Here is a 20,214-nt window from a genome sequence, read left to right as displayed (position 1 = left end):
GAAAGAAGACTAATAGAGTTATATACTGGTACAACATATACAGTATATAGGCAATTTTGCTAGTAATTTGGTACTGTGTTAGGTGTCAGTGGGAACACTAAAGATGATAAGCTATATTTTTTTATTGGTTGATTCATCTTTAAATATAGACAGAATGACTTTCCAGACATATGGTCTCTAAATAAAGGATAGGATATTTCATTTTTAAATGCAATGCTAAAGTTGGGGAAATTATCTACTGGGAAAATTTTATAGGCAACTAGTTGAAGTTTACAGAGAGAATATGTTCAGTTAACCAACTGTATAATAAAATGATGTGTAGAATTAGCAAGAAAGTCAGTATACCAATTATGCTACAAGAAACTAAGAGATAAATCAACAACTTAAAACATGTAACAAAGGCAGAAGAGTTAACAATTTGTGAGACTTGAGCACAATTCATTTCATTTAAATCACATACACTATAAGATGTTCAACAAATCTTTGGGGGTTGACTTTTCTAAAAATAGTTAAGCTAACAGCCCAATTAATTAGGTACTATGGTGACAAGGTATTTGAAATCAGCCTGTAGATAATGTAATTATATGAAGGCTTTCTCTTTTTTAATTTTTGTTATTTATCTTAAATAAAATAAGATTTTTAAAGCCTCATATTGAAGCACTTGTAAGAAAAGAAGACTGGTGTATATAAAAGTTTTCCTTCATAGCATAATCTGTAATTAGCCTGATGATCAGGCTTTGCAGACTGCAACCAAAAGCAAATTAATAACATAACTTGATTATTCTGTAGTACTTAGAATTTTGGGAAGATTAACTTCCTTGAAAAATCAGGGATTTTTAACATTTTCAGAAGTGCACCAACTTCTTTTAAGCCATTAGGTTAGTATCACACTATATTACGATCAATCGCATGTGGGTGACCTAAATGAGTTAATAAACTCTCCAAAAATACTAAGTGGAACCTTGGTAACCTGGGAGACACTCAGGGCACAAATCTAGTGAAGAAGATTTAGTAACTTATGGGTGAAATGGAGGCTATCATCTCATTCTTTTCTGTGATAAAAATATAGGGGATGCAATCCTTTTTTTTTTTTTTAATGTTTATTTTTGACAGAGAGAGACAGCAAGTGGGGCAGGGGCAGAGAAAGAAGGAGACACAGAATCCAAAGCAGGTTTTGGGCTGTCAGCACAAAGCCCAGTGCGGGGCTCGAACTCATGAGCTGTGAGATCATGACCTGAGCCAAAGTCGGATGCTTAACCGACTGAGCCACCCAGGTGCCCCCAGGGATGCAATCCTTGAAAGGAGAGAGTCATGTTCATATAACTTCACCCCTGAGTGAACAGGGGTACAGTGGAACAGGTCTTCCTGCCTGAGTCCTACAGACCTGAGGAATCAGCAAGGAAGCCTGGGTTGCCAGAGTGGTTAGAAATCGAGATGGGAAATCCCCCAGGGCAGTGATTATAGAGAGGGCCACCCCCAAAATGTGAGTGTAAAATGCCCTCACAGCTTAGGCTGAAAGCAGGCAATAACTCCAATGATTCCAAGGCAGGTGAACTGCTGACGAGCTCAAAGTTCAAGCCTTGCCAGGATATAGTGATGTGGCAAACACTCCAGGCTTTCTGGTAAAACTTCATAAGAGCCACACCTTAGAAATAAGAGCCGTGTACCAGAAATGAGGTATTTTCCTTAAAACTAAGAACAAAACCAAAATAGATCCCCTGTAACAAAGCTTACAGTCAAACCTCTTACAAGTTCAAGATGCTGTCAGTCATTTAACTGCTTCCTAGAACAAAACACTCTTCAGAGGGAAATAATAGAATCCAGAATCTCTGACATGTATCATTATACAATAAAAAATTACTAGACAAGGAAGGAAACAGGAAAATGTGACCCTTAGTAGGAAAAAAAAAAAAAAATCAGCCAATGAAACACAAACACTGATGAACCAAATGTTGGAACTAGCAAAGACTTGAAAATAACTAGATAAGTATATTAAACAATCTGTAGTAAAAGATGAAAATAGTGGGTAAAGAAATGGAGAATTTCAGTGGAAGTATGAAAACCATGGAAAAGAACCCAGGGACATCCTAAAATTGAAAAATCCAGCACCTAAAATTTAAGTTATTGGATAGACTAACTTCAGATTGACTACATTAGGATTAAAGACTCATCAATTCGGAAACAAGTCAAAAGGAACCATCCTGTCTGAAGCACAGAGAGAAAAATTATTGTGGGGACAAAAGCCACGATGACCTGTGGGACCCTATCAAGCAGTCAACACACATGTACTTGGAATCCTAGAGAGGAGTGAGCCCGGTATGGTGTGTAGGACACGGAGAATATAAACCACAGCAGGCATGTCATAAATTGTTGAGAACCAAAAACAAAGACAAAGTCATAAAAGCATCCAAAGACAGCATATCATATACAAGGGAATAACAGCAGGAATGGAAACTAACCTCACGTCAGACACAAGGAAGAAGGCTGAAGGCAATGGACCAATCTTTAAAGCGCCAAAGGAGAAGCTGTTAACCTAGAATTCAAATACCAGCAAAAATACCTTTTAGAAATGAAGCTGAAATAAAGAGATTTCAGACCAACAAAACCTGATAGAATGTGTTTCCAATGCAGCTGAACTACAAGAAATTCATATTAAAAGAAGTTCTTCAGACTGAAGGAAAATTATTCCAAATGCAAGTCTAGATTTGCATGAAGGAAAGAGGAGAGCTGGAAAAGGTTCAGATGTGGGTAAATGTCTACAATTTCTTCTCATTTTTTTGTTTACAGCAAGAATTAAAATGTATAATGAGGTTTAGAACATACAGAAGTAAAATATGTAACAATATCACAATGGAGAGGAGGTCTAAATGGAATTATACTGAGTGAATCTACAGGTAGATTTTATGAAGTCACAGGTACACACTGTAACCTCAGGGCAAACCCACTCTGGCCCCTGACTAATTTCTCCTAACCACTGTGCAATGTTCCTGTTGTCAAGTGAACATTTTTGCCACCACTTGATTACTTCACTTAGTTGCAATATCGATAATTTATAACATCATTATTTTATTATTTTTTAATAAAATTGTTCAATGTTTATTTTTGACAGAGACGGAGCATGAGCAGGGGAGGGGCAGAGACAGAGAGAGGGAGACACAGAATCTGAAGCAGGCTCCAGGCTCCGAGCTGTCAGCACAGAGCCCGACGTGGGGCTCAAACTCACAGACCACGAGATCATGACCTGAGCTGAAGTCAGACGCTTAACCGACTGGGCCACCCAGGCGCCCCAATCATTTTAAACCATGAATGGACTGAGAAATTCTTGAGATTCAAAAGGCCTGTGGGCTCACCTCTTCTAAAGAAAGCTGCCAGAGTTGGGTCTTTCCACATAATTTGCTGTGCCCTGTGCCTTGTGACCCTGTTACACTGGCCACAACTGATTGTACCAGAGATCTCTGCCATGGAGGGTAGACATAATGGAGGCCAGAATAACCCAGCAGAATAATCTCTGCCCTATCAGGGAGCTCCCTTTGGGCTTATTCAGATCCTCTTTTGGGAGCAGAAGGAGTAGCAGACAGAGAAATTTACAGAGAGAAGCTGGAAAACACATGAATAAGAGTATGCATACTGGGACTACACAGCACCCATTTCAAAGATGTGGACACAACCCAGCCATCTGAGCTCCTGTGTTCACTACGTGACAAAGAGCTGTTTTTCCAGGTGTCCAAGAAGCTTTGCCTCTGAGATGGTTGCCTCTCATTTTATCCTCTATATTTTAAAATAAGCCTCCAGCACTTAAGATAATATGAATGTGCCTTTATTTCTTGCAACCAAAAGGAGCCTGTCCAAATTTATCTTAGGAAGAAAAACAAAACAAAACCCAGACCTGCAATATACAGCACATGAAAAACAATTCAGGCATAAAAAAATACTACATTACTACACAAAAAGGCTATACAGTCTGAGGCTTGAGTATTTACTTTAATACAGGGAATTTTTTTAATGTGCAATGAAAACTACTACATAGTTCAGAAGATAAATGAAAATGTGAATAGTTAAGCACCACCACAGTCTTCTCAATGCCATTTAAAAAGCAAGCATTCTTGGAACTGTAATTCAAGAATCAAGGGGAAGTTAGGAAGGCATTAACAATTCTGCTTATTTTCCTAGGCTCTTTACAAAGGTGAAAGCAAAAGTTAATTTTCAGTTCATAAAGCTCATTTTTAAAGATACTTAAAGATAGCTGATCTCTCTATATATTTGTGAATCTTTTTGTCAAAACCAAAATAGGTTATTAGAAAGAGGATATATATTGTAGCTAATCCACCTTGACAAAAAGGAAAGCAGGCTCTCCTTGTCCGTTGAGCCGAGAGCCCTGTCTCATGTCAATCTGAAAATCTGTGTAAACACATAAGCTTCCAATTATGGGCCTAAGAAAATCACCTCAAAAATCACATTAAGCACGAATAAATCACTCTGGTTTCCTTGGCATTCAAGTACTTTTTAAAAGCTTACTTTCCAGCTGTTATTGTTTTGAAATTTAGCATTCATATCTTTGCATCTTCAAAGCATTATGCAATTCTAAATATTTTTAACAAGTTAGTAAAATAGTTCTGTATCATCTTGAATTTACAACTGAGAAAAGGATTTAAACAAAAAGGAATTTTTTAAGGATACATAATGAATCCTAGTGGCAGAACTAGGATACAAATATTTGACTCTCTAGTTTCTAGTTCAGAAAATTACAGGTATACAAATCATTTAGATAAATGCATTTTTAAATACATTTCCCTATTGTACCACTGTTCTGGAAATGCCTGTAAGAAAACAAAATCCTTGTCTAAAAGTTGGTTCATGATCTCTCCTTTGGCAGTAAGAAAGAGCTTGCAGATGATACAACCGTGTCCGTTTCAGGGAATAAGCACTTTAACCGGGTATTAAAGAGACTGGGGATGTTTCCCCACGTTAAAAATGTCCACTCACAGGGAGCCTTTGAGGCATTAAGGGGTTATAAACCCAGATGGGATCATAGGTGTGCTTACAACATAAATTCAAGAGTATCAGAAAAGAAAACACACAGGGTCACTTTCTTCTGAAGACATAAATTACAATATCTTGTTTTCAAAGTGAAAAATGTTGCCCTAATCAGTATCTACACAAGCTCTATTTCCTGTATGGCTCCACTTCTTTTATTCATGGCTTGTTTTTAAATTCTCCAAGTAAGCCTGGCATATGACATTAAAGCTACTCAAATTCCAAGCCTCTACTTTGAACAGTACTTTCATATATTAAGATTTCTGAAAGTGGAATTTTAATGTTTATTTATTTATTTTTGAGAGAATGAAAGAGCGCGAGAGAGCCTGAAACAGGGGGAGGGGCAGAGAGACTGGGGGAGAGAATCTCAAGCAGGCTCCATGCTGTCAGTGCAGAGCCCAACGTGGGGCTTGATCCCATGAACCATAAGATCATAACCAGAGCAGAAATCAGGAGTCAGAAGCTTAACTGACTGAGCACCCAGGTACCCCTGGAATGGTTTTAAAATATATCTTGTGACTATAAACACTGCCACACAACTGCTCTTCCTCATAAAAAATTAGTAAGTATTTAATATTAAAATCATATATTTATGACTTGAAGCAGCATTATAATCAAGTTGACAATACAAAGAACTTAATTTAGTAGGTAGCAAGTATTATGACACCACATTTTAATTCTGAAATCCCACTGTTAAACACAAATATTTTCTATTTGAATTCTATTTAATAAACTTCAATTTCATATTTAAAGCAAATTATCAAGTGATTCACATGCTATCATCATCATATATTCATGAAAAACTTGATATCAGCTAAAGCATTATACTGTGTCAGATGTGGCCATATAACAACTCGCAACTGTTTAATACAATTTTGTTACTTTTAATGGTCTTTCTACATTTTCTGCTGTTAAGATTCAGGCTATATTCAACTGGCAAAAATTACAGATTGATAGCAAGTGTAACGGAGACGTGGCAAGTCCTTTGTAAATACTGTTAGGAGGAAAGTAAATTGGCAGTCCTTTTGGATTTCCATTTGGCAATAATTGACAAAATTTTACATATATTCACATAGTACAACATGCAAATTCATGTGTAGTTTATCCAACAGAAATCCCAGCCTACGTGAGCCAAGATATACACATGAAGATCAACACAGCACTGTTTGAAATAGTGAAAAATGAGACGAATCTGTGCACAAAAGAGGCACCCCAGCAGGCCTGAGACTGCAATCCTTAGAAAGGTTGGCTTGCAAGGCTGGTCCCTGGCTGACATCTGGGAACTTGGCTGGTGAACAGTTCCCTACGCAGAAATACAGTTTTTCCTGAGGACCCAAACCTGGCATATGAAGCCATCATGGGACAGACGTACTTGATAACTCAGACCCACCCTACACTGAGACTTAACTGGTTTTAAACTTTCCTTACTGCTTAAGCCATTGTGAAATAGGGTATTATTGCTTACAGTCCAGAGTATTCCTCTGGATTTCCAGTTCTTTTGTCTTATGTAAAATGACACTGAAATTATAGGCAAGAGTCCTGTATTTGTATCCCAGATGCATCACTTACGAACGCTGTGAATGTGGGCCAGGCACTTACCATCTTAAGACAGAGTTTCTTCACTGTATAAGTGAAATGACAACCTTGTATTTTGTAACTACTATTATGCAAAAACAGAGGGCAACTTTAGCTTTACAATGTCTGTAAATGTTAATGATCAGACAAGCTCTAGTAAGTAACCTAGTACACAAGAGGCCAATAACAGATCCATACCTCCAAGTGCCCCAACACTAGAATTTTTAAATCCCAGAAGCTCTACGCAATGTCCACATTATGAAAACCACCCCATCTACTACTGGGAATATCTGAAATCAGGGGAAACAATTTTTTTTGATAACAAATGTGATATCATAGATTCTTATAAAAGTTTATTTGGGCTAGTATTAGTATTTTGATTTTAAAAGATGACAGATATCACACATTTTCACTCACAGGACATTTGCAAAATTCCTGAATTTACAATGCTAGAAGACAACATGGAGTATACTCAACTGTAAGACAGGCGGAGCCAACTACATGGTCGGAGATGGTCTGCTAATGGCAGCAATTCAAACAACATAACTTAAGTGATCTCCATTTAAAGGTCTTAAATGAGAAATTAAACAGAGGCACATCCACAAAGCTATAGACATTTTTTCTGTATGTACGACACATTCTAGAATTCACATTACCATTCTTAAAGGTTTTGTCAGAAATAATTAGTATTTAAATGTATTTAAATAATGTACTGAACTAATCATGTATGTACATATGGACACATGCCTACATGTATCTATATATACACAAACAAACATACATACATTCATAAATGTTAGGCCAAAGGGAGCTTTGAAACAAGCACCAGAGAATATTTAATTGATTGCAGAAGTAGAAACTGAGCTTCCTAAATTATCAATCATTTAAGTTACGGACCACAGAAGTTTCATAGGTTTAAAAATAAAGCAAATAAGGCAAAAATTGTATTGCACTCAACCATACAATATATAGAATAGTTAATACACATCATAAACAAATCCATTACCAGACTATATATAATTAACGACTTGCATGTAATAAACATTACTATTTCAAGAACAAGTATTTTAAATAGTTAATATTATCAGAACTGTAGTAATAAAACATCACAAAAAGTTTTCAGAAACAGTAATAATCTGCACATAACAGGATTATTTCTTTTACATTCTAAATCCAAACTTTATTTCCATTTATGCAGACTTCATAAACAGAAATGTTAAAATTAAATTCTGAAGTAAATTTTTATTTCTATTTTTTTGTTCCTTTAGTAGAGAACTATGTTAAGATATTGTCATTTCAAAGAAATAACCTACAGTTTCCCAGAAGAATTATTTTTAATACTGACAGTCTTCCTGTTCAATATACAAAAAATATAATCTTTTCTTCTTTCAGAAAGGTCAAAATTAAGAACTCTACACCAGGTTCTTTGTTCTGGATTTTCTTTTCCTCTTGGGTGCTGTGAACTCTAAAGACATAAAATTAAGAAGTCTGTCAGGCCTAAAAAATAATACTTTAACTGATAACATACATTTAAACTATATGGCTGCTTAATTGGAATGCCTTCAAACAAAGCTCCAAAAATAAATCCTAAACCAACATACATGATTTTCTTCAAAAGGATATACTGCAGTTGAAAATCTACTAAGGTAGGTCCTAGTCTTCCTAAATCCTATTTAATAATTGGCTACTTTGAAGTTGTTTCATAGGGGTATGCTCTCCCTATAAGTAACACGGACCCAGTAAACCAGATCTGAAAGGTATACAGACCAGTGCAAAGAGAGATAAAGATGTGATTTTCATTTCAATTAAACCTGAAAATGTAACCCAAACCCCTAGTACCATACATCTTTTCGGATATAACAACAGATGCCACAACTAACACTCAACTGAGTGTTTATCTAGAAATAGCTGTGAACCTAAAAATTACAGATCATTAAAACAAAATAACAGAAGATACAAAAACATGAAAATTATGAAAGATGTGAAGAAGTGAAATATTCCCCACCAATGAAAAACAAAAGAGGAGTGACAGGAAAAGGAATGAGAAAAAACAAGGAAGAAACTAAGAAGAAAAAGAGATTCCAGCAATCTTCTAGATTCCTAAAAGAGAGCAATGGCCAGGATGGAGTGCAGCAGACCAAGACAGCAAACTTTCCACAGTAAAGTAGGTTCAGAGGTCAGCAAGAGACTTGTTTAAAAAGATGAAACTGACAAAATGCCTCATGTGTGTGAATGTCCTAAGAGGAGATTTATACAAATGAGGAAAAGTTTGAGGAAAAATCAGTGTTAAGTCTATAGAAAAAATAAATAAGGCAAAAAATAAGGAAAAATAACAAATCTACAGATTAAGGAAGAATCATACTATCTTACATGGCTCTATTGCCAGTAATGTTTTGTAAATGCTGAATACTGATATAAGTAAAATAATAATTAAATTGGGAGGCTGGGAACTGGGAAGTATACATGTGTTTGAGGTGGGATGTGAAAAATATATTAAAGAGACTTAAATCCTTGCCTTCCTCAGTGGAAAGTCAAGAGATAATCCACAAAAGAAGTGACAAAATACACCTGTTATTTAAAGACATGGAGGTAATAAACACCAAAACAATAAAGAGTCAAAAGTGATGAAGAAAGAATGAAATAGGAGTCAGTCAGAAGACTGTGGCTTCTTATAATGAATATTATAAAATCATTTTAATTGTTAAATCATGTGCATATGTCATGATTTAACCAAATTTTTAGAAATCACAAACTGAAAGATTTTATTTTTTTTAATGTTTATTTATTTATTTTGAGAGGGGGGAGGGGCAGAGAGAACAAATCCCAAGCAGGCTCTGCGCTAACAGCTCAGTCCCACGAACTGTGAAATCATGATCTAAACTGATATCAAGAGTCGGAGGCTAAACCGACTGAGCCACCCAGGTGCCCCACAAACTGACAAAAATGGGACTTGCCCAACAGCCATAAAAGTGTGTATGTGTGTTTAATTGTTGACTCACAAAATAAAGCTGCCAACCAAGACTAGAAAGAAACTATTGTGAAATTCATCACAAGATTGTAAAGAACTATTTTACGCTGCCATAAGCAAATCACAGAAGCACTCACATTTCTGAAGGTACAAATATTCCCTTTTAAATGTCTATTCTTTGTCTTCTATATACTTGAATAACACCCTGTTTCTACCATAATGAACTGGGTTGTTTTTCTCCCTAACTAAACTGTAAGGTTCTTGAAGGCACAGACTGATCTGATTCATTCAATAAACATTTACTTAAGTCTACTATGAGCCAGTCACTGCTCAGATCTGTGATCAAAATAAAATGGTTCTTAGATTCTAGTAGTATATGTCTTTGTAGCCCTGTACATAGCTAAGTGTTTGAAACATGATAGGCACTCAATAAATGCTGAATGAATACAGAGCAAAAATGAAACAAGTCCTTACACATTATTCTTAATCCACATTATATTCATTATTGGATTACCAATTATCAAGCCTAGCCTGCTAAATATAACTTATTCTCTGTAATACTATCATTACCAGAGGTAATATTATTTAAACTGTTGTTTAATAAAACTACAAATTATGAAAACTACAACTACACTAAAAGGTATAGCCATTTTAATTCACGTCATGCAATTTACCACTAAATACTTACAATCATCATTTCATAGGTGAAAATTTTTCCTTAGAATTTGAAATAACTATTTTTTAACAATAAAATCTTTTTAAAGTTTTATCCAAAAATTTGTAACTTGTGAACCTTGCCATTTGTTAGGAGTACTCAAGCAGACATCCTCATGATGAGGCATATTCACTTACTAATAACAGAATGTTACCTTCACTTCTCACCTCAATCGACCACTACCTCTCCTTTCCATTTATTTATTGTCTTAACATTTAAAGTGTCATGATTTATGGTATGATTAATACTAAAATTCCCCAAGTGTCAAAGAAGAAAGTACCACAGGAATATATAGCCAACCATCAAACTCTTTAAGGACTCTAAACCTTGACACTCTAAGACCAAAACCTTCCATCAGGAGCTTAACAAAATTTCCTCTGTACCTGTTTCACTAAAACTTTCATTGTCCTCTTCTTCTTCTGTAATTACAGGCATACTCAGCCTTAAAGATTTATCTTCTTTATGTACATTCTGCATGTTATCTGGAAATAATTGGGAAAATGATTTTATACAAAAGCAAAGACTGTTAGTCTTTGAGGAAATTTTTTACACAAATAATGTCATTATTACAATAACAAAAATTAGATATTTAAACTAAAAGCTAAAATTGTAATGATAAAGAGAAATATGCATTTTAAAACATGTATCTGTCTTTAAGTACTAATACATTTGTATCTATGCTTTGAAAATAACCTAAGTCTTCCATTAAAGTAAAGAAAATGGAGAAAAAGGGGAAAAATGAAATTAACCAAACATGAGTATCTTACTCAAGCTTTATTCACACACATCACGGGTTATATCTACAGACATCAGGGAATAATCATGTGTGTTATTTCAACTTTATTAACTAATCACAAATGTAATTTTAAAGTTAATGGCCTTGTTTTTAAATGTATACTTTCTTTTCTCACTATATATACTCTACAAGACAGATTTCTCTAGTCATAATTTGCCATTGACTTTCCATTTTCCAAAAGATTTTTCTACATCAACCTTCTGGTGCCTGAAGAAATATCATAATCAAATTTATGAAACACCATTGTCTTATCAGGTCCCATTTAGCACATAATTTTTAGGTCCCAACATCAACACCCACATCCAGTCATTCTCTATTCCTTACGCTGCCTTATGCTTTTCCCCAATCCTTTTACCACCTGATCTATTATTATATGTAAATTTCTTTCTCTATGGTCTACCTCCTCCCACTAGAATGTAAGTTTCACAAAGATAGATTTTGATTTAAGTTAAGGTACCCCCAGCACTTAGAAAAGTGCCTGGCATATAGTAGAGCCTCAACAAATATCTATTAAATGATTAAATATGGATTTGACTTTTTTATACCACAGTATTTCATTTAGCACATATGCTAATATGTACCTATCAGTGCAAAAGGCAAGAAATTAAATGAAAATAAGTTTAAGCTTTCTACTCTGAACATATGTATGCTTGGGACCTTAATGGAGTATAGACTTTATGCAGTGAATAGACTGCTCTAAGGTAGAGTTGAGTAAATGGTAATAAGCTTCCATTTAAACACAATTCAAGCTTAATAAAATAATACCAAGTTTCAAGTCATTAAAATAGAATTTTACCTTTACTTGCAAATCATAAATATTAATTATAGTAAATTACTACATGATTTTTAAGATGGTAGTTTTAGGAAATCTTTTTGTATATCTAATCACTTTTTTTTAACTTGAACCTATAAAATTTTTCAATTTGCAGAATTATGATCAGTACAATCTACTCAAAGTTACTGATACTGTTCTTCACAATCTTTTAGCAATGTCCATCCATATCCATTATTAATGGTTTTTCCCTAAATTCACATTTACAACCTAACAATCTATCCAACAATGTCAAAGGACTGAGTTAAAAACTGACAGCTGAGAAACAAGTTTTCATCGAGTCACATGACAATTAACTACATTTTAGAGATGGATTTCTACATTAAATTTAAAAACTAAAAAGCAACGTTCTCTAAAAGCTCTTAAAAACAAATACAGTGCTTTGTATTTGGAAACCAAATACAAACCAAGAAGTATAATACAAATACAAGGAACCAGGAAGTAAGCACACAAAACTTCAGATGTTTATCTCAAAGTCCACACAGTAAATAAAGCTTATGAACTTTAGTCACCAGTATGTTACATTTATTTATCCAGGCCTTTATCCAGAACCTGATTGCATTTATTGTACATAAAAACTGAATTGAATGGCCACCCAGTTTCCTAAACCATTACAGTTAAGAAGGAGCAAAAGGGCCAAAAATTGCAATAAGCCACAATGAGAGTAGAAATAAGACACCCACCACAATAAATATAACAGAAAAACTTTTTACAAAACAAGACCTAAGAGCTGACAAAGTACTGTATCATGAAGCCATAAGTATAAAGATAAATTTCCCCACACTTAACATATTTTTTTTAATGTTTATTTATTTTTGAGACAGAGAGAGAGAGACAGCACACGAGTGGTGGAGGGGGCAGAGAGAGGGAGACACAGACTCTGAAGCAGGCTCCAGGCTCTGAGCTGTCAGCACAGAGCCTGACATGTGGTTTGAACTCATGAACTGTGAGACCATGACCTGAGCCGAAGTTGGACGCTTAACCGACTGAGCCACCCAGGTGCCCCTTAACATATTTCTTGATACAATTATTATAAAACCCAGTAATGTAATATGCTTATGATGATAACTCTGAGTTGTAAAGAGAAAATTTGTGTTTAAGGTACATTGTTCTAGAAAAAAGGAGAGCAGAAAATACATTTTAGTATTTTTCTCATTGTAAAAATGATAAGTGCACATTGTAGAAAACAAGAAATATATAGAGAAGAATGTTTTAGAAATATATTAACCAGAATAAATAAACTTTTAAAAAGTAAATTTTGACATTTAAATCATTAACCTCAGTTATCACAAACACTAACTCCCCAGAGGGTATCAGGTAGATGGTTATACTGTGCTCAAAGCTACCAATGTGGGACACAATTATAACTAAAGACTAATGCTCAATCTCAAAACAAATGGTTACTAGACATGCAGCTAGGATACAATGTACCTAACTGCATGTCTAATTTGAGCTCCAGATCCTTATTTCCAGTTACCTGAGAAACAGCAAGTACAGCAATTAAAGATTCAGGCTTGTATTCAGACAGAATGCTATTCAAATCTCAGCTCTACTTATAGCTAGGTGACCTTGGACATGTGAAAAAACTGTGGCAGATCATAAATGTGGCATAAATAATAGCCGCTATCTTCTTCACAACCATATCATTACTATTATTGATGTCCTCCTAGAAATGTGCATGCTATGGTCTAGGAATAGGGAACAGATATAGCTGGAGCTTAAATAATACAAATTTAGGTAAATCCAACCAATACACTGAGCAGTTACTTATGTGCCAGACGGCTATTATAGGAATTGAACCTGAAAAGGCAGATCAGGGCAAATTCTACCCCAAAAGAAATCTTCACCCTGTGATCATTATTCCTGTTAAAGGCACTAATATTCCTTCAGTTGCATTAAGCATCCTTATCTCACCCCTCTCCATCAGCCTCTGTGTTTGGTGACATACCTCTAAATTGGATCTACATTCGGTTATAGACATTGGTTCTCCTATCTGTTCATCTGCTTGTCTAATTCCTACCACCACCTGGCCAGATGCTCATTACTCCTAAACAGCCTTTTACTTAGTGTTCCTATTTTCAGTTTGTCCCCACCTACCCACCATACTACTCCCAGATTGATTTTCTTCAAAGAAAACTGGTCATACCACTTTCTTGCTCAGAAGTCTCAAATGACTCCCCACTGCCTACCAAAGTCTACTGGTTCCACATCAGGGCTGGTCACAATAGAATCCTCAACATATTTTTCTACATTAACTCCTCAACCCATCCTTTACACTCCAAGCAAAATGGAGTCACTCTATACTTCCAACTACCCTTCCTTTTTTTCATACCAATCCCTCTACTTGTCTTCAGCCTATGACATTATTGTTACGTTTATTTTATTAAAAATAAAAAATCTCTGAATTTTCCCATTACTAAAGTAACATATAGTTATCACGTAAAATTCAAACATTACAGAAATTTATGGACTTGGAAATTCCCCATGATCCCATCCCTGAGAATTAACCACTGTTAAAAAGCTTCTAGATTTCTTCAATGATATATATTGTGTTTATGTCTACATATATTTTTATGAACAGAAATGCAATCATACTCCTCTTTAAAAAGACATTTTTGGGGCACGTGGGTGATTCGGTCAGTTTAGCATCCAACTCTTGATTTTAGCTCAGGTCAGTCTCACAGTTGGCAGGATCAAGCCCTGCACTGGACTCCACACTGACAGTGCAGAGCCTGCTTGGGATTCTCTCTCTCTCTCCCTGTCTCTCTACCCCTCCCATGCTTTCTCGCTCTCTCTCTCTCTCAAATAAACTTAAAAAAAAAGTCTTTAAAATTAAAAAAAAATAAAAAAACATTTTCACTAAGCAATGTCTTGATAGATTTTGAACATATTTTCATGTCAGTATACATAGAACTTTCTCTAGCTTTTTAATAACTGCAAAACATTCTTTTATATGGGCTGACAAATTTATATACCCAACTTTTTAACGTTATACATTTGAGTTGTTTAGTACTTGCCATTTCAAATAATCCTGGAGTGAATGTCCTATTTTTGTCACTTGTAAAGGATAAATTCCGAGAAATTAAATTGCTACGTTGAAAGACACATACCTTTAAAATTTTGACAGATGATTCCAAACTGCTGTCTGAAAAGGATGTGCCAATTTATACTCCCACTTAAATTCAGATTCTACATCTTCACACATTCACTATCAATGGGTATTCACTTATACTTAACCTTTGCCAATCTAACAAATTATATAAAAACCATATTTTAATTTATATTAATTATTGAGATTAATTATCTCTTCATATGCATGTTGACTGCACTTTGTGAATTGCCTGCTCATCTCCTAAGCCAATTTTTCTACTGAGTGGTGGCCCTTTTGTTACTAATTGGTAAGAGCTCCCTAAAATTAGAAATGTTAACATTATTATATGTGCTGCAAGTAGTTTTACAAACTCTTTTGCATTTTATAGAATATAAGATGTCTCTTGGAAAGAGCATGAAATCAAAAATACCCTTTCACATTAGGGAAATGAATTTTTGATTAAAAAGAAACTATGAAGTAAGCAGATGGACCTCTATTAACATACAGACTAACAAACCACCTCTGCTTCAGAGTATTTACAATACCTTCTGAGCCACTTTCTTTCTCACGGGTTAAATCCTCCCTAATACTTCTAAGTAAATTCAGTAACAAATCTTGGATGTGATAAAGAACCAGTTCTTAGAGTTAATTTCAGAGGTGATGAAAATGTTTCAACTACATTAAGTAATAAAATACAGTTAGTGAAGGAAGTGGTATTTCATAAGTTACACCTGCCAAATATTTAAGATGAAAAGAAACTTTCATTGAGACGCCTAGGTGGCTCAGTCAGTTGAGCATCTGACCAGCTCAGGTCATTGACCTCACAGTTCATAAGTTGGAGCCCTGAATCGGCCTCTGTGCTGTCAGTGCAGATCCCGCTTTATATCCTCTGCCCTCCCCCTTTCTCTGCACCTCCCCCTCTCCTCTCCCTCTCTTAAAATAAACATTAAAAAAAAACCACTTTCTTTCCCATCTTGCACTTGCTTCTCCTTTGTTCCTCAACTACATTAAACACACACACACACACACACACACACACACACACCCTATTTCACTACCTGTTTTTTAGGGGTTTAAGAAACCAGCCTGGTCAGTTGACCTCTCTCTGCACTTGTGTGAAGTTTGATTACTAATAAAAAATGCTCCTGCAGCTTTTGAAACCTAAGTTCTCTTTGGTACCTTAGAAAAAAAGTCTTAATCTTCCAGAATTTTTACATATAATCAAACTAATCAGTCTTTTCTTTATGTCCTCTCATTTGGTTTTGTTTTGGTTGTTGAAGTATTGTTTACATATAACAAGAGTCACCATTTTCAATTACAGGTTTAGGAGTTTGGACAATGCAGTTGTATGATTACCATACAGAACACTTCTATCACATCGAAAATCCCCCTTGTGCCCTTTTGCAGTCAACACCTCCCTCCACCTTCAGTTCCTAGCAACCAGTAATGTTTTCTGCCCCTACAGATTTGCCTTTTCCAGAATGTCTTATATGCCTTTTGTATCTGTCTTCCTTCATGTATTTAGCACCGTATTTAGCACAATGCATATGAGTCGCCCATGCTATTACATGTTATCAGTAGTTTCTTTATTCCTGCATAGTATCCACTGGATGCTTACTCCACGGTTGGTTTATCCAATGACCAGTTGAAGATATATAAGCTGTCTACAATCTTTCACAATTATGAATGAAACCATTATAAACTTTTACATACAAATTTTTATGTGAATATATAATTTTTCATTTCTCTTGGGTAAATACCAAGGAGTAGTAGGACTCCTGGGTCATATGGTTAAGTTGTGTGTTTAACTGTATTAGAAGCTGCCAGTCTTCTAAAGTGATTATACACCATTCTGGATTCCCACCAGAAATCTACAAAGGTTCAAACTGTTTTGTGTCCTTATCAGCTTTTGTTATTGCCAATTTTTTTGTTTTGTTTTTTGTTTTTTGTAGCCATTCCAACAGGGAAAATAGAATGTCACTATGCTTTTAATTTGTATTCCTAATAACTATAAGATGTCAAACATCTTTTGATATGTTTATTTGCCATCTATATATTCTTTTCAAAGTGTCTGCTCAAATCTTTTGCCCATTTTTTAATTGGGTTGTTTGTTTATTATTAGGTTTGGACGGTTCTTTATATATTTGGATACAAGACCTCCATCAGGTCTGTATTTTACAAATATTTTCTCCAGTCTGTAGTCTGGTATTTTCATTTTCTTAACAGTGTCTTCCAAAGAATTTTAATTTGAGGCAAGTCCAATTTGTCAATTTTTTCCCTTTATGGCTTGTATTTATTATGTCATGTATAAAAGTCTTTGCCCAATCTAAGACCACATTTTCTATGTTTTTGTCTATAAGTTTCATAATTTTAGGTTTTATATTTAGGTCTGTGATCATTTTAAATTAATTTCTGTAAATGATGAGAGGTATGAGTTGAGGGTCTGTTTTTTGCATATGAATATAAAATTGAAGTATGGATCTATTTCTAGGATGTCTTATTCTTTTCCATTACCTTGTATGTCTGTCTTTTTGCAGAGAGCACAGTCTTGATTTCTGAAGCTTTACAGTTATTTCTCAAAACTGTTTTGGCTACTCTGGTTTCTCTTCATTTCCCTATATTCTTAAGAATTAGCTTGTTAATTTATAAAAAATAACTCTATTGGTATTCCATTTAAGCTACAAAACAATTTGGAATTAGTTGACTGGGTCTTCTAATCCATGAAGTCCATATTATCCCTCTATTTGCTTAATTTTTCTGATTTCTTTCATCGTTTTGTAGTTTTCAGCATGCAGATCCTGAACATATGTTGTTACCTATATACCACGGTATTTTGTGTTTTGGGTGTTATTGGGTGTTTTGGGTGTTATACTTTTTAACATTTTTTTCAATTGACAATTATTCCATTGCTAGCACAGAGAAATACTAACCCTGCACCTTGTGACCTCGTTAAACTCACTTATTAGTTCTGGTAGCTACTGTGTAGATTTTTTGAGAGTTTCTGTGTAAGAAATAATTTCATTTGCAAACAGACATAGTATTATTTCCTCCTTTCCAATCTAAATGTCTATTCTTCCTTTTCTTGCCTTACTTCACTGGCTAGGACCTCCAGTATGATGTGTAAGAGGAGCAACAAGCAGTCATCCCTGCCTTGTTTCCAATTTTAGGGGAAAAGTATGGTCTCACCATTAAGTATGATGTTAGTTACAGTTTTTCACAGAAGTCCTTTATCAGGGTGAGGAAGTTCCCTTCTAACGCTAATTTTCCCAGAGCTTTTATCATGAGTAGATGCTGGATTTTGTCAAATATTTTGTCTGTATCTATTGAGATGATTATATAGTCCTTCTCCTTTATTCTGCTAATTTGGTGAATTATGTTGGTTTATTTCCTAAATAAACCAGCCTGATATTCCTGGGATAAACCTTAGTTTGTCCTACCAAATTGTCCTTTTAATATACTGTTGGATTCAACTTGCTAACAGTTTGTAAGGATTTTTACATTTACTTTCATGAGGGATATTGGTCTTTAGTTGTCTTTTCTTATAGTATCAATAAGCTGGTAAGTGTTCTTTCTTGTTTTTTCAGAAAGAATAGGATTGACAGTATTCCTTTCTTAAGTGTTTGCTAGAATTCCCAGCAAAGCCATCTGGGAATTTAATTTTTTAGTAAACATAGAACTACTCAGATTCTCTATTTCTTCTTGTATTGGTTTTGGAAATGTCTTTTAAAAAATATATCCATTTTATCTAAGCTATCTAACTTATCGGCACAAAAGTATTCAGGGACACCTGGATGGCTCAGTCAGTTGAGTGTCCAGCTCTTGATTTTAGCTCAGCTCATGATCTCATGGTTTGGGGGATCAAGCCTCACATCAGGCTCTGCCTCTTTCCCACTCACACATTCTCTATCAAAATAAATAAATATTTTTTAAAAAAGGTATTCCCAATTTTTATTTATTGTCCTCTTAATTTCTGTAAGGTCCACAGTAGTATCCCTTACCTTACTAAATTTTTTGTTACTATTTTCTTTTCAGTGAATTCTCTTTAAGATACTTTTAAACATAAAATCAGTCATTTATAAATCATGGTAATTTTATAACCTTTATAAAAAAGCATATCTCACTTCACTCTCCTGCCTAATTACACTAATAGGCCTAGCCCTTCAAGATCAATATTAAATACAATTGTGATACTTCTATATATTACCAACAAACATGAGGTGGCCTTTTGACATACACTTTTTAAAACTGAGTTAAAGAAATAACCATCTACTTCTTTTATCTGGAGCAGGGATTGACAAACTATGGACCCAGGCTAAATCTGGCCTACCACCTGTTTTTGTAACACACTTTTTTTGAAACACACTCATTTATTTCTATATTGTCTGTAGTTACTTTCACCTTACGATGGCAGAATTGAGTAGATGTGACAGAAATCAGACAGCCAATGAAGCCTAAAATATTTACCCTCTGGCCCTTTACAACAGTTTTGCTAACCCCCTAATTTAGAGGATTCTTCTTTTAATTAAGAATGGATGCTAGATTTTATCAAACATCTTCTTGGGTAAGTGTTATAATGAATTTACATTTTCCTCTTTAACCTATTTATATGGCAAATTATATTGAGATTCCTAATTGCACTATCCCTGCATCCTGGAATGAATGCACCAAGGTGTTTTTTTTTCTTTTTTTTTTTTAATGTTTATTTTGAGAGAGAGAGCATGTGTGAGTGGGGCTGGGGGCAGATACAGAGGGAGAGACAGAATCCCAAACAGGTTGTCTGCACACAGCCCGACACAGGGCTTGATTCTCTAGAACTATGAAATCATGACCTGAGCCAAAATCAAGAGTTGGACACCTAACTCACTGAGTCACCCAGGTACCCCAGTCAAGTTGTTTTATATCTGGGATTCTTCTGATACATGTAACAGGAATTTTTTTATCAGTAATACTTATAAGTGAGATTGGTCTAACAGTTCTCTTCCCAATATCTGCTAGCCTCGTAAAAAAGAACTAAAGAAATCTGCTTTTGAAGTATTTCCTGATTATCCTTAACAAATACAGTATCTGTTCCTCTGAATGTTCAGTATTCTTCAACCAACTGTTACTGAACTTAATCATATCTGAACTATGTTAAAGGAATTTAACTTCAATTCCCCTTCTACTGCCTCAGGATAAGAAGGAAAACAATGCTAAAAGGCTGTAA

The 20,214-nt window shown here is 34.9% G+C and overlaps 1 protein-coding gene across 2 annotated transcripts in view; it reads right to left on the bottom strand.

Annotated features, from left to right (window-relative positions):
• Positions 1–6,947: 6,947 nt before the first annotated feature.
• SNAPC1 (small nuclear RNA activating complex polypeptide 1) overlaps positions 6,948–20,214 on the bottom strand; it is a 32,736-nt gene continuing 19,469 nt past the window's right edge. For both annotated transcript variants that reach the window (XM_015068121.3, XM_027065867.2), the window contains 2 exons: positions 10,676–10,774; positions 6,948–8,074 (listed from right to left, as the gene is read on the bottom strand). In XM_015068121.3, coding sequence (XP_014923607.2) covers positions 8,022–8,074; positions 10,676–10,774 — 152 coding nt within the window. In that variant the 3' untranslated portion in view covers positions 6,948–8,021. The remainder of the gene's footprint in view (positions 8,075–10,675; positions 10,775–20,214) is intronic.

This window comes from Acinonyx jubatus, chromosome B3 (assembly GCF_027475565.1).
Source record: "Acinonyx jubatus isolate Ajub_Pintada_27869175 chromosome B3, VMU_Ajub_asm_v1.0, whole genome shotgun sequence".
Taxonomy (NCBI): Eukaryota; Metazoa; Chordata; class Mammalia; order Carnivora; family Felidae; genus Acinonyx; species Acinonyx jubatus.
The sequence above is the reverse complement of the archived record's forward strand: the minus strand, read 5'-3'. Positions and strand labels throughout refer to the sequence as shown.